Source organism: Desmodus rotundus, chromosome 5, assembly GCF_022682495.2.
Source record: "Desmodus rotundus isolate HL8 chromosome 5, HLdesRot8A.1, whole genome shotgun sequence".
In the NCBI taxonomy this organism is placed as follows: domain Eukaryota; kingdom Metazoa; phylum Chordata; class Mammalia; order Chiroptera; family Phyllostomidae; genus Desmodus; species Desmodus rotundus.
The window spans coordinates 154,634,295-154,661,449 of record NC_071391.1 but is presented as its reverse complement, the minus strand read 5'-3'; the positions used below and the strand labels follow the sequence as shown (position 1 = coordinate 154,661,449).

The window sequence follows — 27,155 nt, the reverse complement described above, 5'->3', positions numbered from 1 at the left end:
ACCATGCACAAGGTCTGCAACTGTCTCCCAGGGCAGTGGGGCACTTCTTTTACAGGGAGCAGGGAACAAAAGAAAGAACTGCCTGTGGGAAAGTGGGATGGACCAGTGGAGGTGGCAGTGATCACCCTGCAGATCAGAGAATGTTTTACAGGGAAGTCAGCCTATTTTCGGGAGTGGTGAATAAGAAGGGGTTGTATGCTGGCTCAGGTTGAGGGTGGGTCAAAGTTTAGGGGACTGGAGGAAGGAGAGAAGCTTAACAAGTTGGTCAAGTCAAGGTACCCGGTATTTTGTCCACATTGGTCAGTGTGTACAAGCAGTTCAGCTAATCATGTATGAGGTCAAAAGAATGGTAATTTGAAGGGTCTGTCATAGATGAACAAGGGGGCATCCCTGAGTCACATCTAAATCACATGGGGAAGGTGGTTCTTTGTTGTAACCTTTTCAGAATCCCAAAGCGGTGGGAGGACTTCTTTAAAATCCTTGCTTTCCAGAATCTCAGAGTTCAGGTTCAAGTTCAATATTTCCATAGTCACAGGGTTGAAGTTCAACATTTGTCAGCATGCAGGGAAATCTCTCCTCCGATTCAATCAAAGTGTGAAGAAGTACAGCGGGATGGAGACGCCGGTTCTCAGGTGAATCCACAAAGAGCTCCGGGTGTTTTCCGAGCAGAGTGAAGCGGTATCTAGCAGCCAGGCGCCGGCAGGAAGCAGGTGGCAGCCTTGGAGCCGGGACAGCGGCGGCCGGCCACGCCCCCGACGCCACGCCCCGCCCCCACGCGCGCGCGCTCGGGGTGCGCGTGCCCGCCTGGGCGCGCGCCGCGGCGCTCAGCGGCGGTGGCGGAGGGAGACGGGCTGGGGCGCGGAGGCGCGGCCCCGGAGTCGCAGAGGGCCAGGCGGCCGCGGTGCTACATCGCTGACCGGCTCCGGTCTGGCGACGCCTGCAAGCGCAGCCCCCGAGCGACTTGAGGACGAGGCCGGGAGGGGCAGCGCGGCGCCGCCCCCTCCAGCGGCCACGCCCGGAGGTAGTTTCCCGGGGCCGCGTCGTGTTCGGCGGGGTGCGGGGCTCGGGCCGCGTCTCCGGGGCTGGGTGGCGGGGAGCGTCGGGGAGCGTCGGGTCGGGCGGTGCGCCGCGCTCGTCTTTGTCTCGGGGAGCCGGGTTTCCGCAGGGGTTGGGACCTCGCGCCTGCGGGCGCGCAAGGGCGCCGTCGGGCGGCGGGGGCGGGCGAGACTCCTGCGCAGCCCGGGGAGCCGCCTGCTGCTCGCCGCGGGCCGAGCGCGAACTCCTGGAGAGGCTGCGGGTGGCGTTTTCGGGCCGAGGACGCTCGCAGAGAGGCTGCGAGTTCAGTGCGTGCGGTCCCAATGCCCCGATTTCCGAAGGCGATCGCTGCGAAAGCGCAGTGCAGAAACCCAAGGCTTATCCGGTTTGAGTTGCCGTCCTTCACTTCCTTACAGTCTCCCGCAACTCACTTAATTTTGCGGGTTTGACTTCTTCGCTGTTTCCATAGTTACTTTCTTTTGTGTGTGTGTGTGCTTTTCTTTGTACCCTCATTTTATTGCTTCTCAGCAATAGTGAACGGCAGTGCGGTGTCCAATGTTGGTTCCTTCGTGTGTAATTTGAGATCATTGAAAATAAAGATAGGAAACTGACCGTCTGTATTGACCTCAAAGTGGAAAGGTAAAGTGTGACAGATTGTGTAAAAAACGTGAAAATCCACTTCCTTGTTTCATAGTCACAGCTCAAGGGTGTTCGGGGAGTGTTTCTAAGTTTTTAAATTATAATTTAGTTTTAATGGAACAAACTTTAAAAGTTGATGTTGTTTCTTCTCTCTCAATATGCTAAAAGTCACATTGACTTAAAATGCAATTTAATTCAACGAATATTGAGCATCTGTGCAAAACAGTAGCAGTGCTAGCGCTGGTGGAATCCGAACACGAGTGAGAACTGTGTGCAGGATGAAGGGAGTGATGAAGCACGCAAATAAGGACGCTGCACACGGAATACAGTATTAACACACTGCTACTTACGGCCACTGATTCCTATACCCACAGTGTGGTAAATACTTTACGTGCATACTTTGTACTTAATTTATCATGAACTATTTTTAGTACCCGCTGTGTACTGAATGCTGATGATACGGATACAGTAGCCAGTTAGACACGAGCAGAGTAGGAAGGCTAGGCCAAGTACAGAAGGTCACCAGGGTGGGAAGCCCTAGGAAAGACCTAGCCACGGGCAAACCCGGAACACAAGGAGTCCATGCAGCCCAGCTGGCTCACTTCTTCTACCTCTGCGACATTCTCCATAAATTTTCTCTTGTAATTAAAGTTCTTGGCTCTGAATTCTTTCTCAGCCCAACGAAAGGAACACTGTCTAACTTCACTGGTTACATCTATTGCCAATACGATGGCAACCATCACAGATTTTGCCTTTGAGGACTTTACATTCTCACTGTGAAACAAATTATCACACAGGTAAATGCCAACAAACTGAGATAGAAGCTAAAAAAAAGAAGAATCTAGGGTGTTGTGAAAGCAAGTAAGGGCTTGGGGAGGCACTTGTGCCAGCCAGGGAAATCAGTTAAGGTTTTCCTAGGAAAGTCATTTTCGAGCTGAGGTGTGCGTAAGTAGGAATAGGGGAAGGTGACTCCCAAAGGAAGGGACAACGGTCCGGGCAAAGGAAATAGGTCCCACAGAGGCTTAGGAAGATTTCGTGAACTGAAAGGTCAAAGCGATTGGATTGAATGTAGAAAGTAAAAGGGGGGTGTGGTTAGGGCCAGAGGGACCTTGTGGGGCGGGGCCCCTTAAACAATGTTAAGGGTTTCCGACCAGTTTTTTTCTTTTTCTTTTTAAAAACTTATAGAGAACTTTTCAAATCACTCAAATGTAGTGAGAGAACAGTACAGTGAACTCCCCTGTAATATTGTCCAGATTTGGACCTTATTTGAAGAACAGTGGGAGTTCTTGGGAAAGTTTTAAGCAGGGAAGTCCCACAATCAAATTTGTACCTTAATTAAGAAGATCACCCTGACATCTGTGTAGAAATTGGATTGGATGGGGACGTAAGTGGATGTGAGGAACCGGCTAGAGATGAGGGTTGTGTCTGGGAAGATAAGGCACGTTCTCAGGGCATGTAACTAATCTCTTCTTGCTGTGTTAGTGAATCTATATCCATACATACCTTTTGGAGAAGTCACGGCAAGTTTTTCTAAAGGAGATTGTATGTGAGACGAGTTTTGCAAGGTAGATAACAGGTCAGGAACCCTGGAATGAGAACGTTCTTGGTATCCTTGACCATCTCTGCTGAAGTTTCCCCTTTCCCTGAGGATTTTCTCATTTAAATTACTTGTGCCACCATCGCTGTGGTCCTTAGGAGCTTATAACTCACTATTAACTATTTTTTCTGGAAGACACAAGTGTATTTTTTAGTGATTACAGACAGTTCAGGTAAGCTGAAACTTTCCGAAAAGTTTAATTTTTTTTTTATTACTTAAGAGCTAGTAAACTAGAATTCATAAACTATACAAATAAACTTTCTTAAAGTGTCTGATGCTGATGCTACTGTAATTTGCTCCGGAGGCCTAATTCTATCCCACAGAAGATCTAAATGAAGGAACCTCACGTGGAAATGTGATCCATTGTTTTCTTTTCCCTTGTGTTCAGTGCCAGGAATGGCTTCCTTCTTAAGGATAAACTTCAGCTTCTGCATAAAGATAGCATACCCAGTGGTATAATGCCGTGATTCAAATTCTTATCTTTAAAAAAGTATCTGTTTAGAAAAATAAATAAAATTGGTAGTATGCAAATTTTTTTCTATTCAAAGCCCAGGGTGTAGGTTGAAAAGACTAAATCTATTTTGACTGGATTTTCTTTTTAGTGAATATGCTCCAAAAAGCTCAGTCTCCTCTGTCTCCTGACTGATACTTTTATCTCTGCAATCATTGGTAGTGAGTGGGATAATATTTGGGAAGGTGTTTGGTAAACTGTGACGTGCAGTACAAATGTAAGATGGTAGTGGTACTAATTGGAGAGTAAACTGAAGCAAAATGAAGAGACTTTCGTCTGCCCTTTCTGAGGCCCACTTCACGCTGGTGGCTTCCCAGTTTGTCACATGGCTCTTTTATTCTCTACTGTACAGGGCATGACTTAGGCTCATTCGTGTCATGGGACCGTGATCATTGGGGGAGGTCACTCAGTGGATACAGTTTACATGGTTCATTTACATGGTACTAATTTATGATAGGAAACACCTACAGCAAGGGTGACTTTACATGCATGTTAGAGTCATTTTTTACTTCTGCATCATGTTTGCCATCAGTAATGGAGTGTATTTTTCCTTGTTCGCCTGTAAACTTGCTGGTGATAGAGACTCTGGCTGTCGTGTCGATCCTTCTATCGCAGATTCTAAACCAGTGCCTTGTAGGCAGGAGAAAGAGGTTCAGTAACTATACAAATGTTTTTAAAAGTTTAATTAGTGAAATCAGAAGTAAAATTTCTGAGCCCGGTCAAAATTCAAACTTTGAAGACTAAGTCCGACGTTGTTTCTTACCAATCCTAGTAACAGAGGTTGTAACAGAGGGACAGGAAAAGAGGAAGGAGCTCTTTGTATTACTTACGGGAGTTTTTCTCCCTGTCTGTTTCACCTGGTTTTTCGGAACTGCTCACAACTTTCTCCTGAATAGGCTAAGAAAGAAATTCACTACCAGTTTATATTCAAGTCATAATGAAAACAATGGAGGTATTTAAAACCATTTTCAAGGATATTTGCCAGAGCAGACTCCACTGTTCTACTTCAGTTCCTAGCAAAACAGAGTCTACGGGGGAATCAGTGCTCCAGCCCAGCCGGCTGTGGTTGTGGGCCCCGCTCCCTTAGCAGCAGGAAACCGGAAGTCAGAACCTAAAATTCATCAGACTCTGATCTCACCGGTGAAAGGCTGCCACTCGGTCCTCAGCTGTGCGGGCCACCTTCCCCTCCAGATCCTTTGGAGACTTTTAAGTGGGGCCAGTAACTACTCCTGGTGCTCATTTTCTTCTGGTTCTCATTGCTTCGGGACGGGTCTGGCGGACCTTCAGTAGCTATGGCTGAGACTGCTTTCCATTTAAATATGCTTAAAACTTACATTTTTAAATAGCAGTACTGTATTTGCTTTTTGTATATGCCCTCTCCACGGAGAATGTAAGAAAAATGTCCTTATTTGCTATCATCTGTTTGAGAGTTGAAATATTTTTAATGCTTTGTAGAAATCTGGCTTGATTATGTTCCTTTTGGGTAAAGTGTTTTTCATCAGTTTTAAATATGTAGTGTAGTCTCTGGGACCTTGATGTCATAAGCAATCTGTCATGACCTACTAATAACGTATTCTTAATTATATTGTTTTGGTCCTGGCCAGGTAGCTCCGTTGGTTAGAGCATAATCCCCATACGCCAAGGTTGGGGGTTCCATCCCCGGCCAGGTCACATACAAGAATCAACCAGTGAATGCGTAAATTAGTGGAACAACAAATCAGTGTTTCCCTCTTGTTCTCTGTCTCTCCCTCTACCGCTCTCTCTCTCTGAAATCAATAAAACTGTATTGTTTTAGGCACATATACAAAGAAATTGTAGTGTGGTATGTGAGTGACTAACATACAGACTTATTAAAGCATTGCACTCTAGCATTTTTTAAAGCTTATTTAATTTTAAAACGTTAACATGTCATTGATTTCTTTTTTCTTTCTCTCCATAATCAGTTTGGTTGTGTTTCCCTTAGTTAAATAAATAATCAGACATTCCAGATTAGATAAAACAGACCTGATTTTTCCTAACTTGAATTTTGACAACTGACAACTTTAATTTTACACTAAGCAGGCAGCTCACAACTGTTGTCTGTGTTTGACTTCACATAGCACATGTTGTGCTATTTGTCTAAGAAAGAGACGGATGTAAATATAGATATTTGGTTATATTAGGAAAAAACCAAAAAGTAATGTTACTCATAAGCTGGGAGAGAGAGGACCGGGTGGAGGGGACAAGGATGGAAGCTGAATTTCTCTGAATATATCTTGTGTTTTAGGTCAACTCTGGAACAATATAAATGTTTTGCATGCTTAAGAAACAAATTGACTGAATTGACCGTCAAGTTGGTGGTAACACCACACAGAATTGACTTCAAGTAACTTTAAAACATAATCATTTTACTGTATATCCTAGTGACAGCTTTGAGTTTGGTTCCTTGCTCTTACGACCCCTTTAGTGCTACTTTAGGGATACAGAATAACTTATGGTGAAGAATATTCATGCACACATAGGAATGAATTTATTTAAAATAACAAATTTGCAACTTTAGCTCTTGTTTATTTTTACCTTTACAGCAAGGCAGAAGAGAATGAAAGAAGTAGATAATCTTGAAAGTATAAAAGAAGAATGGTAAGTTAATTCAGTCTATGAAATTTCTTTGTTGTTAATGTCTTTGTTAGTATCCTTTCCTGTTTGTTCTGCATTTCATTGACTGGGATAGTACGTGTTCGTCACGATGATCTGTTAAATACCTATTAATAATATATTTTAAAGTAATTTTTTTTACCATTGGTACATCGAATGGGTCTTAGTGAAGTCACTAAATCTTATTATTACTTTTTAAAAACTGTTAGGACAGTTTATGTGACAATTGCCAAAAAGTATTTTTAAGAACTTAAGTGAAATAAACACATTCTTCTTTGGTAAAAAAAATATATTGTTAACTTTTTCACTGTTCACATATTACTTCTGTCATATAAGTGAGAAAAATTCAAATAACTGCTTCATTAGCCTCTCATGTCAGAGTCACAGTGGAAATATAATGGCTTTGGAGTCAGAGATACCTAGGGGTGAATCTCATCTCTGTCTTACACTACCTCTCTGGCCTTTGAGCAGTTTAGGTAGATCATACGAGCTTGAATATCTCATCTATAAACTGGGGCTATACCTAAGTCCCTGAAAGATTTTCGGGACAATTAGATAGCCACTAGAAAGCGCTTAGCATAGCATTAGCTTATCGAAGGCACGCAGTAAATGGTAGATGCAAAATCTATGGCTCTTATCCATATAGATTACTTGATTCTTGCTCATCTGAGGTGAAGTATATTTTGTATTGAATATTATGCTTTGTTTTAAATCTTTGAGGTAAAATTCTTTCATTTGTAGTTCATTTAAGGAGACAGAAAAGTATTTATTTCACACTTACAAATACTTTGTAAATGCTTCTATACCAAACATTTGTTGTTGTTTTCACTAAAGTATTTATGGTTTTATAGATATTTGATGTTAATATGTAATTGTGAGAATGCATCAGGGGTCTGCAGGACCACCCCCAGGCTTGATGATTTGCCGAGAGGATTCACAGCATAGAATCACGCTAATGGCTGTGATTTATTATGACGGAAGGACCCAGAGCAAAAGCGGCAAAGGGAAAAGCACACAGGACAAAGTCCAGGGGAAACCAGGCATGAGCTGCCAAGAGTCCTCGCCCAGTGGAGTCACCTGGGACACACTTAATTCCCCCAGGATTAAGTTATGATAGCACATGTGAAAAGCTCTCTGCCAGGGAAGGTCACTGAAAACGAGCCCAGGCTTGTTACTGGGGGCCAGTCACAAACTGCGATTCAGACTCTGATGGGGCAGGTGCGCAGGCCTTTGAAAGGACAGCAGTCAGCCTACTCTTTAACTCTGTCTACCCGGAAACAAGTTGAATGACTGATTTAAAAGACTAAAATAAACTGAGGATTTTTAAAACAGCCTTATTGAGACCTAACTCACATGCCAGGTAATTTATGCATTTAAAGTACTGGATTCAGTGGTATTTACTCCATTCACAAAGTTGTGCGACTACCAGCACAGTCAATTTATAACACGTTCGTCACCCCAAAGAGAAACCCCCTACCACTGGCTGGCCGCCCCCCCCATCCTCCTGCACCTGTCCCTGAGAGCCACTGACATACGTTCTGTCTCTAGATTCGCCTGTCCTAGGCATTTCATATAAATGGAATCGTATACTATGTGATCTTTTGTGACTGACGTTCATTTAGCATAATGTTTTTAAGCTTCATCTCTGTTGTAGCATGTGTCCCTATTTTGAATTTAATTAAATGATTAGTAAGATGTCTACACGAATGTCAGCAATAGAGTTCATAATTTTCTTTGTAACAAAAATAGATTTTGTTAGAAACAGCAGTTCAGTAAAACATGAAAAGAAGACTGATTTTCTGAGTGTATCAGTTGTTCAAAGACGATGAATGGTGAAGACCTACATTTATCACAGGTGCTCCCAGAGCCAAAGCAGACACAATGCAGACCCTTCACCTGCTTGGACTGCAGCACTCTGCAGACCTGTTATTCAGAACATAGTAGTGAATGAGGAAGTGAGCAAAATAGAGGTTTCAAAGTCCCTTTCTTGAAACTTGTGTGCTTTTTGTCACTAGAGAAACTCCCGAGATGTCAAGACTATTTACTTAGCCATAACCCTTTGGTAATCTGGTTTCCAAATTAGGAAGAGCAGTTACTGATATTTGATCATAAACTGATAGTGACACGTAAGGAAAAGGCTGACAGAGTAGTAGACAAAGGTGGAATAATAAAGTTCTCAGGATATATTTAGTATTAAGGCAAGTCCTGTGCATCAGTATATCCATGGGATTTTACTATATTAAAGCTTGATGTAGTAAAATACAATGGGGTTTCCTGAATTATAAAGAAATATTAAATGTGTACGTTCCAACTCTTTTCCTCTCTATCCGGGAATGTCTTTCATGATCTTTTAAAATGACTGTATTATTAATAAACTTTATTTTTAAGAGGAGTTTTACATTTACAAAAGAATTGAGCAGAAGATACCCAGTTCCGGTATCCCTATTGCCCTGCAACACACACACACTGAATTTACTCTATTCTTAACATTTTATATTAGTGTGGTGTAATTGTTACAACTGGGAACCAGTGTTGATACATTGTTATTAACTATAGTTTACATTTGGGTTCACTCCTTGGGTTGTGTAGTTCTGTGGGGTTTGACAGAGGGTGCTAATATATATAGTGTTGTTTTTAATTCTATATGCCAATTGTTAATTGCTGGTGTATGGGAAAGCACTTGGCTTTCGTATATTAATCTTGTATCATGCAATCTTGCTATAATTTCGTATTAGTCCCAAGAGTTTTTTGCTATTGATCTTCTGGAATTTTCTATGTAGACAGTCATGTCATTAACAAACAAAGATTGTTTTATTTCTTACTTCCTGCTCTATATACTTTTTAGTTCCTTTCCTTGTCTTACTGGTTTAGCTGGGATTTCCGGTATGGCATCGAAGAGGAGCGGTGAGAAGGGACATCCTTTCTTGTTCCCGATCTGAGGGGGAAGGTGTCTAGTTTCTCACCATTAAATATAACATTAGCTGCAGGTTTTTTATAGATGTTCTTGTCAGGTTGAGGGAGTCCTTAGCTGTTCCTACCTTGCTGAGAGGTTTTTTTTTTTTTTTTATCATGAATGGATTGTCAGATGCTTTTTCTGCATCTGTTGTTAAGATCATATGATTTTTCTTCTTTAGTGTATTGATGTGGTGGATGACATTAATTGGTTTTCTATGTTGAACCAGCCTTACATACCTGGAATAAATCCTACTTGGCTGTGGTGTAGGATTCTTTTAAACATATTGTTGGATTTATAATGCAAATATTTTGTTATTTATGTCATGAGAGATATTGTCTGTAGTTTTCTTTCTGGTAACGTGTTCATTTGGTTTTAGTATTAGAGTAACGCTGTCCTAATAGAATGAGCTAGGAGTGTTCCTTTCTGCTTGTACTTGCTGGAAAAGGTTGTAGAGAATTGGTATGGTTTCTTCCTTAAATGTTTGATAGAATTCACCAGTGAAATCATTCATGTCTGGTGCTTTCTGCTTTGGAAGATTATTAATTATTGATTCAATTTCTTTAATAGATGTAGGTCTATCCATATTATCTATTTATTTTTATGTGAGATTGTGCCTTTCAAGGAATTGGTCCATTTCATCTAAGTTGTGAAATTTGCGAGCCTAGGGCTACTTATAATGCATCTCCATGCACTGTGCTCTGAACCTTTTAAAATCCCAGACTGTCTTTTTAAGCACTTAGTATAGTGCTTTTCCTTTTAAAAAAAATTTAAAAGATTTTATTTGTTTGTTTGTTTTTAGAGAGAAGGGAAGAGAGGGAGAAGAACATCAGTGTGTGGTTGCCACCCATGTGCTTCCCACCAGGGACCCGGCCTGCAACCCAAGCATGTGCCCCAACTGGGGATCAAACCACTGACCCTTTAGTTCGCAGGCTGGCACTTAATCCACTGAGCCACACCAGCCAGGCCTAAATTTTTATTTATTTGTTTTTTAGAGAGAGGGGAAGGGAAAAAGAGGGAGAGAAAAATTAATGTGTGAGAGATAAATTGAATGGTTGCCTCTCACACACCCCCAACTGGGGATCCAGCCTGCAACCTAGGCATGTGCCCTGACTGGGAATTGAACCAGCAGCCTTTCAGTTGACAGACTGGCTTTCAATCCCCTGAGCCACACCAGCCAGGACAAAAACCTAGACTATTTCTTACTTGACTTTCTATCTCCCTGCCACCTAGCATGTAGTAAGTACTGAATAAATGTTTGAATGATTTGAAATAACATAATGAATTTCAGTAGAATTTACCTACCAAATACATATGATAAAGGAATAAAACTTGAGCTACTCTGGATGCTCACAGCCTTATCGGCTTTCTACTTAGTAATTAAGTATATACTGCTTTCTGAACAGAAGAACAATTAAAAACTATAATGCATAAAGTGATTGCTGGGGAGAGGGGCACAAGGGGACTAAATGGTAATGGAAAAAATATACTAAAGATTGTATATCAAAAATGATAAAGTGGTGTTAATGTTATCTAATATTTAAGCACTTACTGTGTGTCAGTATATTACTGGTCCATACTGTATACCAGGTATAGGCCGTATTTATATTTGCACTTAATCTTCACAACAGCCAGTGAGATAGGTGGAAGTATCTGCATCTTACAGATGAGGAAGCCAAATCACACAGAGGCTAAGTTTCTTGCCCAAAGTCAATATGACTTAGTGAAGGTTCCTAAGTAAAGTCCAAAGCCTGAGCTTTTAGACAGTATCCTCTACTGACACACAGCTTTCCTGTTAAAGAAAGGGGAAAGGTATTCGTATTGTGAGAAGTCGTCTTAGGGTGTGATTATTTTTGAATAGAAGTATCATGTCATTGCCTTGGAAAAAGCACAGTTAATACCTTATGATAACATGGAGTGTCTTAAGAGTAGATACAGAATTACTAGAAGAGTAAAAAGAATGTACTTAAAATATTGTCCTGTCAGCAATTTGGTAACAATGTAATAATGACTATCGTGAGAGGCAGTCTAGCGCAGTGATTAAGAGCGCAGGCGTTGGTGACCTGGATTCGGTTTGCAGCCCTGCCTCCCGATAGCTTTGTGATCTTGGGCAAATTGCTTAAGCTTTTTCTTTATCTGTTAAATGGGAATAAAAACAATACATGCCTTCTAGATCTTTGTGGGGATTGAATGAGTTAACACATGTGAAGTACTTAGAATGGTTCCCAACATGTATTAATAAATGTTCAATGAATGCTAGCTATTGGGAGAGGCTTTATAGCATCGTAGGGTTAGGAACATAGCTTGGAAGACATTCACAGGGTTTTAAATTCTGTTTCTGCCACTTACTACCTGTAACCTCAGACATGTAACTTCACCTGTCTGTGACCCATTTCTCTTCCTTATAAAATGTAGTAAGAGTATCTGTAGTTCCTGGCATAGTACAAGACCTATAAAAAGTGTTGATTATCTCCTGAATCTGAGAATTTATATCTCAGGACATTTATGAACCTTCTATCTATATGGTTTCAAAAAAGATCAGCCAGAAATAATTTTGCTATCAATGAAATCTTAAGTAATATTTCTTATAATATAGATACGAAATGAAAGCCAGTGTTCATAAGTGAGCAAAATGGGTGAAGGGATTTAGAAGGTACAGACCTGCAGGTGTGCCATAAGTAAGTCACGGGGGTGTGAGGGACAGCATGTCGTCTATAGTTACCGACGCCGGATTGCACACTGAAAGCTGCCAAGGCAAACCTCAGACCTGCTCAGCACTGTGTGGCAACGGATGGCAGCTACACGTAGTGCGGTGATTGTTTTGCAGGTTATACAAACACCAAATTATTATTTGTGCACCTGAAACTAATATAATGTTGCAAGTCATGTATGCCTCAATAAAAAGAAGAAAGAGTGGAGTATTAACCCACTAGAAATGAGAGTGGTCAGTGGGAAATCTCATTCTGAAGTGTTTCAAGTATCGAAACTGAGATGATGGCCGTTCCTGGTGGATTCAATACCTTTAGTTTCAAGAGTGCTTTCTATCACCAAAAAGTACATCATAACCCCTTCGAAAGCCAGTTTGAGCCCTTTACAAAGAGCACATTTTTTACTCCGATCCAGTAGTTTTCAACCTGGTGAGATTCCCCCTGCCCCCCGCGCACACACACACACACTCACACACACACACACCCCCTCAGAGATGGAATTGGCTGTTACTACACTTTGGGGGAGAAGAATTTCATGCTATTGACATCTAATGAGTCAAGGCCACAGATGCTGCTAGACATCCTACAACATATGGGACAGCCTGCACGACAAAGACTGAACTTGAGAAAACTCTGCTGCGGACCAGAAGGGTTAATGACTTCCCAGGGTTGCATATCTATCGTTAATGTCTTAACTTAGCAGAGGGTCTAGACGGCGGGCTTAGCCGTGCATAGCCTCTCAGTACGGGACCCCTTAACTAGAATAATTCATGTAAATTTTTAGTGCACGAGTAGTTGGTAACGCTTATTTTTCTTTTTTTGCATGTATAGGATTTGTGAAACGGGATCTGACAACCGACCTGTTCGTGATAACCAACAAACAACTTGTGAATATTTTGTTGACAGCCTTTTTGAGGAAGCTCAGAAGGTTGGGGCCAAACGCTTGTCTCCCACCGAACAGAAGAAACAGGTAAATGCCCGCCGCTTTTTTCCTTTCCAGTGTTTCTCAAAAGATGGACCTTTCAGCAGGTCCGTGAGGTCAAAACTGTTGTCATAGGAGTAAGATGTCATTCACTTTGTCACTGTTGACTTGGCCCCGACTGCAAGAGTCATGTTGGGAGTAGAGCTGCTGGCACCTTAGAACGAATGAAGGCAGAGGCACCAAACACTAGTAATTCCTGCTTTCTTCGCTTGCGCTTGCAGGGAGAAAGCAAACACTACTTCCAAGTAAGAACGTGCTCGATGAGGCCGTACAAATTATAAATTTTATTAAATCCCAACCCTTCGGTACACATCTTATTAATATTGTGTGCCAAAATGTGAAGTACACATAAAGCATTCCTACAGTGTACAGAAGTCTATTTTTTATTAACATGATGCGTTTTGTTTCTTACTGCTTTGCAGGTAGATGTAAGTATAAAATTATGGAAGAATGGATTCACGGTCAATGACGATTTCCGAAGTTACTCAGATGGTGCGAGTCAGCAGTTTCTGAACTCCATCAAAAAAGGGTAAGCAATCTGTAAATAGAGGATATTTTCAGCCTGTTTCATTTGGAAGAATCCTTTTTAATCTTGTTTGCACATGCCTACACATTCACAGATACTTATAAATCTAGGGTTTTCATAGGATGGGTTTTCTTAAGAGAGCCACAGTTTTAATTTTGATAAAAAGTGTAGGAATTTGAATTCTGATCAATCAAAATCTGACTTAAACGAATTTACTTTGCCAAGAATTACTTAATACCACGTCCTAGTTGTTACATTTAATATTTATGTTCAAATACCATTATAGTCTTTGAATCGTGATTTCTATTGCACAGGTAGCCCATTTCGTTTACCCGTTTATCGGTGGAAAAACACTTGGGTCATTTCCACATTTCGGCTGTTATGAATAATGCTACTGTGGACTCTGTGTGGGCATGCGTGTTCAATTCTCTCAGGTCTAAGAACTGTTGCTAACTCTGTGCTTAGCTTCATGAGGGACCGCCGAGCTGTGTTCCAGAGTGACTGTGCCATTTTACATTTCCACCCACAGCATACGAGAGTTCTAATTTTTTCACCTCCTCTTGTTAGTGCCAGGTTTTTTGTTTGGTTTTGTCTTTTTTCTGACTTAAAAATCCTCACCTGAGGACATGCTTATTGATTGTAGAGGGAGGAGAAGGTAGAGCGGGAGAGAAACATCAATGAGAGAGAAACATGGACGGGGTGGCCTTTCATACACGCCTCGATGGGGACTGAACCCACAACCTAGGCATGTGCCCTGACCAGGAATTGAAAGTTTTGGTTTGCAGGAGGACACCCAACCGAGCCACACCAGCTAGGGTTGGTATCAGCTTTTTTAAATTACTATTATAACCATCCTAGTGGATATGAAGTGGTAGGTTATTGTGGTTTTCATTTGCATTTCCCTAATGAGCAGTGATTTGAGCACCTTTTCATGTACTTATTAGCCATGCATGTATCTTCTTTTAATGAAAAATCTATTCAAATCCTTAGTCCCTTTTTTCTTTCTTTGCCTGTGTTTAAAATTGGGTTTTTTGGCCCTGGTGTGGCTCAATGAATTGAGCACCGGCCTGCAAACCACAGGGTTGCTGGTTCGATTCCCAGTCAGTGCACGCATGCCTGGGTTGAAGGTCAGGTCGCCAGTAGGGGGCATGAGAGAGGCAACAACATGTTAATGTTTCTCTCCCTCTCTTTCTCCCTCCCTTCCCCTCTGTCTAAAAATAAATGAATAAAATCTTTTCAAAAATTAAGTTAAATTGGGTTATTTGCCTTCTTGTTGAGTTGTAAGAATTCTTTATATATTCTGGATACAAATCCCTTATCAGATACATTATTTTAAAAGATGTTCTCCTTTGCCCTGACCAGTGTGGCTCAGCTGACTGGGCGTCATTCTGAAAAGTGATTCCAGGTCAGGGCACATGCCTGGGTTGCAGTTTCAGTCCCTGATCAGGGCACGAGCGAGAGGCAATGAACGGATGTTTCTCTCTCACAACAATGCTTCTCCCCCTCTCTTTCTCCCTCCCTTCCCTTCATTTTACCTGTTTTTGTACGTTATGTAAATGTAATGTGTTTATTTTTTGTGTCTAGTCAGCTTACTCCTTTGGGATATTCATCCATGGTGTTGCATTAAGCTATACTGGCATGAGTTCCAGAAGCAATATAAGAAAAATGGATAAATTTGGTTATGTAAATATTAAAAGCATATGTGTGTCACGTAAATGGACTATATACACAATTCTTACAAATGAGTGGGAAAAGGTGGAAAGAATACATGTATACCATTTGATCTACTGTATAACAGAATAATAGTGTGCATTTGGTAAAAGTGAGTGGCGTGTATCTATATGCTAACACGAGCAGATTGCAGCGGTGGTACAGCTTCAAAAAAAGCAGTTTGCAGATAGTGTGTGCAGATTGATACCATCTACAGCAAAATGTGTGTGTGTGTGTGTGTGTATACATATATAAAACTATACAGAGAAAAAACGTCGGGGTTTTTCTTAAAGCAAGAATGGGACTATAAGGACTATCACTTTCAAGTTGATATGTGTTTACATTTCTTATGCCTTACTTTTTAGAACATGCATGTATTATATGAAGTATGACACAGAAAAGTACAGAAATCAGAAGCATATAGTAAATAAATTTGTATTATTTCCGATACCAGAAAAAAATTAATTATTTTGTAAAAGTTTGCTAAAATTTGTAGTTTGTTAAAAAATTTCCCTGAGTAACTTCTTAGCTTATAATTAATCTATGCCAGAACCTTGGAACTTTCAAGTGCCCCTAACAGATCATAAGATTCAGCAGATACCTGCCCGCCTCCTGCGGTGCCCCAGGCTCCACTCTGGGTGACAAGGCGTTCGAGTAACGCCAGAGAGGCCCCTGTGCTGCGCTGCTCATGGCCGGGGCTGAGTTCAGACCTGTGTTACCGTAATCTCTCTTGTCGGGATGAAAGGGGAAAACAGTTTTTAAAAAGTTTAACACGTCTCGTGTTTTATTTTTATTTGTTATTTCCAGAGTAAATCTATACTTTTACCTAAAAATTGAAATGAGAGCTTGATTTTTCTAGTACATTTTTAGCCTTATTCAGGCACCTGTAAAAATAATCAAGTTGTTTAAATTTGGCGGCATAAGTCATCCAATATCTGATGACTTTTGTACTATTCTAGGTACTGCTGAATAACTCAGGCTGAATAATTCAAGCTGTTCATGAATTTGTAGTCTTAAAAATTACTCTGTGTTGTTCTTCCTGATTTTTGGTATTCATACTATTTATTATTTTAATTAAATGCATTCAGTTTTTTATTGTAAAGAGTATAATTCATTTCTGTATGTTTTCCAGTTCTTTGTGCACATAGAGGATGTTTTTCAGAGAAAGAAAAAGCACCTTGTGAGCTTTATCACTTTGTTTCTTTCCCTCCCAAGGGAATTGCCTTCAGAGTTGGAGGGAACTTTCGATAAAGAGGAGGTGGATGTGAAAGTCGAAGATAAGAAGCATGAAATGTGCGTGTCAACGAAGCCTGTGTTCCAGCCCTTCTCAGGGCCGGGCCACCGACTGGGGAGGTGAGTGTGCTCGTGGCCTATGGAGCTCATCACTTCCCCCATTGGAAATAACGTTTTTCGTGTTGACTTTTGTGAGGACTCCCCTAAGTGGTATACACCTCCATGTGGATGAACGCTGGCACGACAGTAGAAGCATCTTGGAGGCTCGTTTGACCTCATCAGATCCACAGGGCCTGGCTCATTGAGGACGTTAGGCCAGACTGGACGGATGAGTCATTTCTTCCCCTTACGCCCACCACTTGAGCTTTGCCGTTAAAGTCGGGGAGCCTGTGCTAGCTTTGAACGCAGGGCTCCTTCCATCCTGCACTCACCACTGCTTTCAGCACTGAGTCCTGTATCCAGTGTCTGCATTTCGAGGCAATAAAATGAAAAGTGCCTGATACAGTTAATGTCAGTGTCAAGACCTGTATTTTTGTTTATTTCTGTTAATGAAAATAAGCTTTATCATCAAGTAATAAATACAAAGAGGTAAATAGTGTTAGCCATTTTCTTCCAGATGTTTGCAGTATCGACACCTTTAATTATGTTCAGAATTTGCCGTCTTCGTGATATCGTCATATCATTATGCAGTTTGACAGGGTATGCAAAGAGGTCAGATGTGGGATCGCTTTTATTTTTATGAATCCTCAAATAGTAATTACCAAGATGGGTAAGGCACATACAGATTCATCCACATATATAAAAATATCTGGATGTGACTTTCAGAATGATAAGAAAATACTTCGTTTCTTTTTTTTAAGATTTTATTTATTTATTTTTAGAGAGAGGGGAAGGAGGGAGAGAGGGAAGGAAGCATCAATGCGCAAGAGATACATTGATCAGTTGCCTCTTGCACTTGCCCAAGTGGGGACCTGGTCCGCAACCCAGGCATGTGCCCTGACTGGGAATCGAACTGGTAACCCTTTGGTTTTCAGGCGGGCACTCAATCCACTGAGCCATACCAGCCAGGCCGGTTTCCTTTCTTTTACTAAGGACTAATCTCTATAGAGAATTTGTAATTTCTTTTAGAAATTTTAACCTGGAGTGGGTAAAGGTAAAGTCCAAATTATTCAAATGTAGTACTAACAATGTATTTATGTAGCATTTTCTACAAGCATACAAATTACTTGAATGGGCATAATTTCATTAGATTTCTATAATCATATAATGGACATAACTAACATATCTTTATGTTGTCATTAGGGAGACAGTGTGACTTACTAAATTCTTCCTAAAAGCTATACTTAATGTAAAATGTTTACAGTAATTGTTTAATGACAAAGCTCTGCTTAATGAAAAAAACCACACACCTGACTTTGTTGTCTGGATTTTTTTTAGTGCCACACCAAAAATTATTTGTAAAGCAAAAAGTATTGAAGTTAAGAAGAAAAATAACTTGGCTCTTGTCCCACTGAACCACCTGGAACCCGTCACTAATATACAGATCTGGTTAGCCAGTGGGAAAAGGATTGTTCAGAAATTTAACATGTCCCACCGGTGAGTCTTTCATTTCGTTATCTCTGAATTTTTTCCTAACTTTAATTTTTACGTCTTCTACTTAATTCAGTCAAGAGTCATTTTAAGGATTAACCAAGGATCTTAATAAACAGTTCTCTAAACGTAATTTATCATGACAATGGAAATTCTTAGGTGTTAATGAAGTATTTTCAGTCTGTTTTATGGATTATCTTTTCATTTGAATAATTTTCTGATTTAACTGTATACATAATTTTATTTTATTTTTTTAAAATATTTTATTTATTTATTTTCAGAGAAGGGAAGGGAGGGAAAAAGAGAGGGAGAGAAACATCAGTGTGTGGTTGTCTCATGCACCCTATACCTGGGACCTGGCCTGCAACCCAGGCATGTACCCTGACTGGGAATCAAACCGGCGACCCTTTGGTTTGCAGGCTGGCACCCAATCCACTGAGCCACACCAGCCAGGGCTGGACACATAAATTTAAAAGAATTCTTTTTAATATGTTTTTAAAAATCGATCATTAGCATTACATGTGTATCTTTCTGTTAATTGTAGAAGAATCAAAATACAGAAAAGTATTGAAAGAAATTGAAGTCAAATTAAATCTGTCACCCATAGATAATCATTATTATCAGTTTGGTGAATTTTTCCAGTTGTTTTATATCTTTTTAATTTTTTTTTTATTTTGATGAAAACTAGGAACCTATATAGTATATATAGGTTGCCTTCTTTATTTAAAAACATTTAAAAAGTTTTGGGGAGAATATTATACAGATGATAAAAAAATATACGAGGTCTGTCCAGAAGGCATCCAGCCATGTAATATGAAAAATAAAGACCTTTATTGAAGAAGATACAAGATATAAGAAACATTGTACATAGAACTAGGATGCCTCAGTCCCCTTCAAAGTAGGCACCTTGGGACCTCACACAGTTCTCCCAGTTGCCATCAGGTGCCCCGTTGTATTTTTCTGAATCTTACCAATGGTCTGGAATCTCTTCCCTTTCAAAGGTGATTTTAGTTTTGGGAAAAGCCAGAAGTCACAGGGTGCCAAATCTGGGGTGTAGGGGGGTTGAGTCAGCTGTGTGATTTGATGTTTCACCAAAACACTCTACGCGATGCCCTGGCTGGTGTGGTTCAATGGAGAGTGCCAGCCTGAGAACCAAAAGGTCACTGGTTGATTCCCAGTCAGGGCACATGCCTGGGTTGCAGGCCAGTACACAAGAGGCAGCCAATCCATCTAAGAGGCAACCAACTGATGTTTGTCTCACATCAATGTTTCTCTCCTTCTCTTTTTCCCTCCTTTCCCCTCTCTCTAAAAATAAATAAATAAAATCTTTTAAAAACATTTTTAAAAAAATTCTGCATGAAATGTGGTACATGAGTGGGCGCATTGTCATGAAGAAGTTGCCAATCACCCGTTGCCCATAGCTGCGTCCTTCCAAATCAACCAAATAGTTTACCTGGAGGGATGTTCCAGCCTAATGCAAATTTTGATACAGACTCATTGCTGTACTCACTCCGTCATTTTGAATGCCACAGCTACACGGTACACATGCTCACTCGTCAGAGTCTACCACCGCCGCTGACTAGTACAGTGAAGTCGTCATTGTTCACACACGCACACTCCAGTCCACTCTCCTTGGCTGCCAGGTTACGTCGATGTCATGCAAACCATTCTCATTATGTTAATAATGGCTGGACTTTTCCCAGACAGACCTCATACATACATTGTTAAAATAATAGTAAAATAAACACATATATACCACCTGGCTCAAACATACTTCTGACATTTCCCATCACAAGTAGTCACCTAGATTTTTTTTCCTCAAATGACTAAAACATGTTTAAAAACTTTGATTGGCCAACCGTATGTACTAAGTGATGATGAATCAGGTTTTGCTTTTAAATTGGGATGTTTAGTCCACTTCTTACAGCGCATATCGGATCCTGGACCAGCGGGTTTACTGATACCATCTTGCTCTTTCTTTCCTCTTTATCCCATGTCCCATTGTTCTGTAGTCCTTCTTTTTGCTTCCTTTTGAGCTTTACAGATATTTTTTATCCTCTTACAGCTTTTAAGATTTGCATTTTTTATTATCTTAATGTGATTCTAGAGATCATAGTATACATTTGTAATTTTTCCTGCACAGTTCCTTTAACCCTTGCTGTCTTCTTACTTTCTATCTTCATATTGTTTGCCATAAACTGTAGCCGTTAGTTACCCAATTTTGGGTACTCAAATAAATACACAGGAACCATGCCCTAGACTTTTCTGGTAACCGCACAGGTTTATTAGAGTGGCCGTGTGTGAGTTTTAGTGAACTGATTGAGTGCGAGAATTTTGTCTTTTGCGATGTGCCGTGCTTCATCAATTCTGAGTTGCATCGTTTTTCTCATTTTCCCCATTTTTGCACCTTTACGGTGGGGACGCACCCATTGCTGGCCACATGGCAATCATGTCACAGTTGTCTCTGCCTTAGTCTGCGCCTCAAAGCCTGCAAACAGGTGTCAGGTGAACAAAACCATCCCAGGGACAGTGCTAGAGCACTTTCTAAAAGCAATTCTCTATCACCAAGACAACTGGTGATTCAGAGGACGGGTACCATGTGGAAAAACATGCAGAGGAACAACCGAACCAAAAGTGCTTCCAGGGGTCCAAGTCTGAGCGACGTTCCAGTGTTAGGAATGACTTGCCTATTTTATCCTGCGAAGCACATGTGCGATTCGATAAATGTTTGTATGAAGTTAAGGTAAAGGCACTCTTTCAATAAATATAAAATGAAATTCCGTGTTCGAATATTTTGTCATAATCTTGATTTTTTAATAATATCTAAAATGATGTGTCTTAAAATCAGTGGCATCTTACTTTTAATGAACTGCATACATGCTCTCCCTCTATAAATATACGCACATACTTAGGTGAAAGTAACTTTCAGCTAATTTCAAGATCGCAGTCCTCATTGTACATAGTGTTCATTGCGCTCAGATTCCACGTGCACCGTTAAGGATCTTCCTAATGGGATTTGAAGCACAGCATGGCCTGGGTTCTAAGAGAAACCTGTGTCTGTCTGTGTAGGGTTGGACCCTTTCCAATCCATTCAGAGGTAGAAATGTAGACACGTAAACTTTCTATTATAGAAACTTTAAGATATATAAAAGAGAAGATAATGATCTATCACTTGGTTTCCACTGAACTATTTTTAAGCAAACCCCCGACTTCATACAGTTTCATATGTAAATATTTCAGTACGTATATCTAAAAGATACTCTTTAAAAATGTAGCCATCATACCCTTGTCACACCTAAGATAATTAATGGTAATTCCTTACAATCACCAAGGGTCAACCTTCAAAAGCCCAAACGATCGGTTCTGTCATTTTACTTTGCGTGTTCTATGTGATAACACAGGCAGATATCTTCACAAGGTATTACTTTAAATTAGCTAATTCAGATTTTCATAAAATTGCATTAATAGTTTGTGCCATTTTACAGGATAAGCCACATCAAAGACTTCATTGAAAAGTACCAAGGATCTCAGAGAAGCCCTCCCTTTTCCCTGGTGACAGCTCTTCCTTTCCTCAGATCGCTGGACGAAACACTCACGTTGGAAGAAGCCCGTTTACAGAATGCTGTGATCATTCAGAGGCTCCAAAACACCACCGAGCCTTTTAGAGAACTTTCATAACATTGATTTTTGAAACACTAAGTGGAAAGTTTGCAGACAAATGGTGGTTATAAGTGGACGTGCAAACCAGAATGGGGCGGTCAGGTTTGCTGGACTGCTGGTTTGAGTCCTGTTTATTTCCCTCCGGATGAGAAGATTTTTATGTAAGTACAAGTGAGGAGAATAAACTGTGACTGGAAACTATATTCGGTGCACTGTCTCCCGAAGGCTACACAGAAAAATATACTTATTTTTAAATACCAATTATCAACATAAGATATATAAAATGACTGTGTCGTTCAGTATCTTAATGTGGTACAAATCAGCAAATATGTTCACAGTATCATCTATTTAAACATCATTCCCGAACAGCAGTGATTTATTTGAATGTTAGCTGTCTCAGAATTTTTAAATGGCACTACATTAAAAATTATACATGGCAGGTTAAAAGCATCAATGGTGTTATATCACACCTGAGATGCAATCGAAAGGCTGGAAGGAATTGCTTTCACTACAGCTGTGCCCAAACCTCAGCATAGTCTAATTTGAATTTCCTGATGGTAAGATAGTAATTTGACAACAGGATCTAGGATGTTTTTCATATAAGCATAAAATTCTGTAGCTTAGTAAAATGTCAGTATTGATCTGTCTACTCTCATTTCTGAGTTTTCGAGAAATGTAATTTTTAAAAATTCCTTTCTCTCCAAGAACCCCCATTTATCCCCTATTTTCTTTCAAAAACGAGAGACTTGTTCTTAACTTACATTTGGAGTAAGTCATTCGTTTGAGACTACTTAGAATCTCATGTGGTGTTGTCACGTTACTCATTAATATTTTTAAATGCATCATGTACTGTATGTTTTTTCTATTCTGTACATTAGAGTCAACCTGTGTATACATCAAAGGATTATTTATTACATTCTGATATCACCAAGGAAAACACCTTTTTTCTTAGACTTTAAAACTGGTTAGACTTCACTGTTTCACTGTTTGATTGAATTCCCTCGCCCAAAAGCTACGTCTAGGAAGCTTTTCTGCAAACGATGTGTCGAATCACATTCAAAGTGAACTATTCCCTTAGTGCGCCGAGGAACTAAGTAGCCACGCCTGCCAGCAGCCATGGTCACAGGGCGCCGGATCTCTGCCGGGGAGAGTAATGCTCAGACTTTTTGGCCTCAAGACCTCATGATGATGTGGGTTATAAATATATTAAAAATTGTTATCAAATATCTATTTAAAAATAATAACCATGTTAATATAAACATTATTATGAAAAAATTCTATTTTCCAAAACAAAACAAAAACGATTTAGTGAGAAAGGCGGCATTGTATTCCATTTTTTGCAAATGTCTTTCCCATCTGACTTAGAAGACAGATGGACTCTTGTGTCTGCTTCCACATTCAATCTGTTCTGAGATCACACATCATGCGGCTTCTAGTAAACGCTGCTGTACATTCATGAGAAAATGAGCAAAACAAATAATGTCTTAGTATGACTGTGAAAATAGTTGTGACTTTGTGGACTCCCTGAAAGAGCCATTCTTACAGAGCAGTGATTTTCAAGCCCTAGTGTAAGAATCGCTTGGGAAGCTTTTCAAAATGCCTATTCCTGCTTCTCACCACGGACATTCTGACTCATCAGATCTGGGACGAATCCCAGATCTCTGCATTTTTCATCTCATTTGATTCTTAGGTTCGGAGTGGAAGAATGGGCCCCCAGGAAATCCCACACTAAAGCTTCCCCCCTAAGAAAATAATGCCATGTGTCACCCGGTCTGTGGAAGACCCTCCCCTGAAATGAGGCTTCCAGTCCTGCAAGCTTTATCTTCGTCTGCCCGTTTGTTCTTAAACTGTTCCCCTTTAACTCTGAACTAATCACTGCATAAACCTATACTATATCTTCTAAAACACAGCTGAGACAAGGCTAGAACATTTAAATGAGCTTTTCAGTAAAGGCTCAGGAAGAACAGAAGAAAGTGCACACAACTAGATGACCTGTTTTATAAGGTACATCTGTGTGAGGTCCATTCAAGAGTGCTTGCTTTCTAGCTCCCAGCCTTCTGGATGGCAGAGGCCTGTTTATTAGGAAGAGAAGGAGGACAAAGGAAAACCTTTTCCTTTTGTTATTTACTCTCAGAAGTGAACAGATGTGCAATTGAAAATAAATATTATCCGTAATGTTTACAGTTGTGGTAGAGCCATCTCTAATAAAACAAAAATTATGACATTTTTAAAAACAATGAGGGGACGGTAAAATCAATGAGCTTCTCTTTCATATAAAATAACATTGATGATTATTAATATATTTTCAAGAGTATATAAGAAAAATATTCCATATAGGCCTATCATGAAGTGTTTTATAATTTCTGCTTGCATAATCATAGTCATCATGTGATTCTCCGTATATTTCTATAAAGGGGCCTCTCATCGGAAATATTTGTCTGGTACCTATAGAAAAGCCTCTTTCGTGGGTTTCCAATCTGTAATTATGTAACCAGAAGACACACTGGAGGTTCTCCTGTGTGTCCATGTAGAATAACCCCAGTGAGAGTTCAGTGGGGAAGGACCTGCAACCAGCAAGAACTTTCATTCTCGCTAACTGTAAAAACGTTCATTGGTGCGAGTAATACCCTCGGAGGCTTTCCCAAATTAGAATCATCTGATGAACCTTTTTACCTGAAAGTTTCCCATTGTGAAGTTGTTAATTAAATGTGTAGAATATTCAAAACATGTTGATTTTAGAAAACAAACAATTTATCAAGGGAAGGCAAAATGGAAAAGAAACATCTTAGGTGCGGAATATAATCTGAACTAAGTAGTTCAAAACAGTTTTCAGTTTCTTGAAAATCATTGTTAGGGCCACTGCATAGACATACATTTCTAATTTTGAGATTCTAATGTGTTAGTTAAATTACTATGCATTATCCAGGTTATAAAAGTGATCTTATTTATTTTATATACTTCTCATTCAGAATACTTTTTATTACATTTCATTGTGCTGAAAATATGGTATTTATGCATCTATTTTAGTGCCTTAAAATACTTTGAAAGCAGTCCTTTGCTAATGGTTAAAGAACTGTTGTCTTAAGGGTGAAATACTATTTATTAAAGGGTCTGTGAAATAATTTATACTTGTTTGGTATGAAGTAGTTACATACCGGTGCATTTGTCATTTTTATTTGACAAACTCATTCAGTTTGAGAATCCACGAATATTTATTAGGTGCCTTCTGTTTGCCAGGTACTTTAACCAATGTTACTTTCACTTAATACTCAGAGATGTTAGAATGTGATATTTTTAATACTAACTCAGTGGTTGTGTTTCTTTTTTACACCATCCTTTGTGACCCGAGTGGAACTAGCATGAAGACTCCATGGTAGGGCTTACTCATTTGTTCTTTGTCTAAGTGCAAACCATTTAATTAAAAACTTGTTCATCACAGTAAATATTCAAACAGCAGTGCTTTTATTCAATAGACTCGTATTTGTTTGTTGTTTGGTTTAAATGTATTTTTGCACAGGTAATTCATATACATTGTAGAAAATTATAAAATGCAGATATGTTTAAATGATCTTTAAATCACTTATTGTTCCACCACTCAAGATAACCACAGGTAACATTTTGATGTGTATCCTTTCAGATATTTTTAAGTACATCAATCTTTAGTTTTGTTTTAATTAGAAAGCAGGCTTTTTGGTTATTATACTGCTAATTTTTGAAATCTAACATATTTGTTTTTAACTGAAATTGCATTAGGTACATGCCAGGACTTTAAGAATAGCTATTAGGGACAAATGCCTTTTATGTTAATTACATTTTTGTGCAACAAAGAGATGGAGGGATTTTTTTACCCAATTCAAAATGAAAATTGTAGTATTATATGCAACAAAATACAAATGCTGGGAATGAAGTATTGCCAGACTGCTGAAAATGCATATTAAATGATTTAATTAAAAGTATATTATGTTTCAACAGTTTATGTTCAATTTTCAAGGAATTAAATATTTAGCACATTCATTAACTAATTGTCCTTCCACTGCTGATAGGGCTGCAATCAAGGGAACAGAAGGTACTCATTTTGTATATTAAGGAATTGAAGCATAATTCACAATATATGCAAACACTGAATCAGGTTGTACACCTGAAACTAATGTTAATTGTCAGTTGTGCCTCAATTTAAAAAAAAGAACCAAAGTGTAGAAAATAGAAGGAATGGCTTGCTTTAGACTATGTAGTGTACACCGGGGCCTAACACACTGCCGTGTGGACCCGCCAGTCCCGGCGTGTAACTCGAGGTCTCAGGGTCACATTTGCTTTTCATCCAATAGGAAGAAGCACACTCCTGCCCTTTAAAATCAAACAAACAAAAAAGACGCCTCACTGGGATGTAACACTCGTACCTTACGATTCACCCATTCAGAGTTTTCAGTGTATTCACAGGATTGTGCAGCCATCACCCAGTCCAACTTCAGGACATTGTCCTTCCTTCTACAAGACACTCGACCCTCCACACCCACGAGCAGTCATTCTCCGCCCTCCGTTCTAGGCAACCGCAAATCTGCCATCTATTCCTAGACTGACCTATTCTGGACATTTCGGGTAAATGGAATCATACAACATGTGGTCTTCCGGGACTAGTGTCTCTTCTTTTTATTCATTTAGTTTTTAAAAGTGTTTTCTTATACTGATTCAAGAGAGAGGGAAGGGGGAGGGGAAGAGAGGGAGAGCACCACTGACCCACGGCCTCCTGCACAAGCCTGGACCCTCCAACTGGGCACCCAGCTCACCACCCAGGCATGTGCCCTGACCGGGAATTGAACCCCCCAACTTTCGGTTTGGGGGACGATGCCTAGCCACCTGAGCCACATCAGCCAAGACTAGTGTCCTTTCGCTTAACGTTTTCAGGCTTTATCCATGACCTTTTTGTTGCTGAATAATAGTCATTGTATGGAAATACCTCCCACCCTTGCTCATCTATCACCTGATGGACGGTTGGGTTGTTTCCACATGTTGGCTGCCACAAATGTTGGTAACATTTTTGTGTAAATTGTTGTGTGAACCTGTTTTCATTTCTCTAGCGTATATACTTACGAGTGGTGTTGCTGGGTCATATGCTAATGCCACGTTTAACTTTTTGAAAAACTGCCAGTTTTCCAAATTGCCCACCCTACTTCACACACCCACCAGCAGCAACATATGATTTCCCCACACCCTCCCCAACACTTGCTGTCTGTCCTTTTGAGTATAGCCGTCCACTTGGAATGGTAGCTTGAAGTTTTGTATTTACCTATCGACACGAGTGTCTCTTCATGTCTGCATTTGGAGAAATATCTATCGAAATCCTTTGCTCATTTCTAAATGGGGTTGTTTGTCTTGTTAT

General features: G+C 40.0%; 1 protein-coding gene across 3 annotated transcripts; it reads left to right on the top strand.

The window, feature by feature from the left end:
• Window positions 1-607: 607 nt before the first annotated feature.
• Window positions 608-25,734, top strand: UBXN2A (UBX domain protein 2A). Of its 3 annotated transcripts, none has more exons than XM_053925556.2 (7): window positions 608-632; window positions 6,347-6,401; window positions 12,909-13,047; window positions 13,482-13,588; window positions 16,511-16,648; window positions 17,966-18,124; window positions 21,604-25,734. In XM_053925556.2, the coding sequence occupies exons 2-7, from the start codon at window positions 6,361-6,363 to the stop codon at window positions 21,794-21,796; spliced, it is 777 nt and encodes a 258-aa protein (XP_053781531.1). In that variant the 5' UTR covers window positions 608-632; window positions 6,347-6,360; the 3' UTR covers window positions 21,797-25,734. The 3 variants fall into 3 exon arrangements, with proteins under 3 accessions (XP_053781531.1, XP_053781532.1, XP_053781530.1); XM_053925557.2 differs by lacking the exon at window positions 608-632 and adding an exon at window positions 802-1,021 and having other exon boundaries at window positions 21,694-25,734; XM_053925555.1 differs by lacking the exon at window positions 608-632 and adding an exon at window positions 805-1,021.
• The last annotated feature ends 1,421 nt before the right edge of the window (window positions 25,735-27,155 follow it).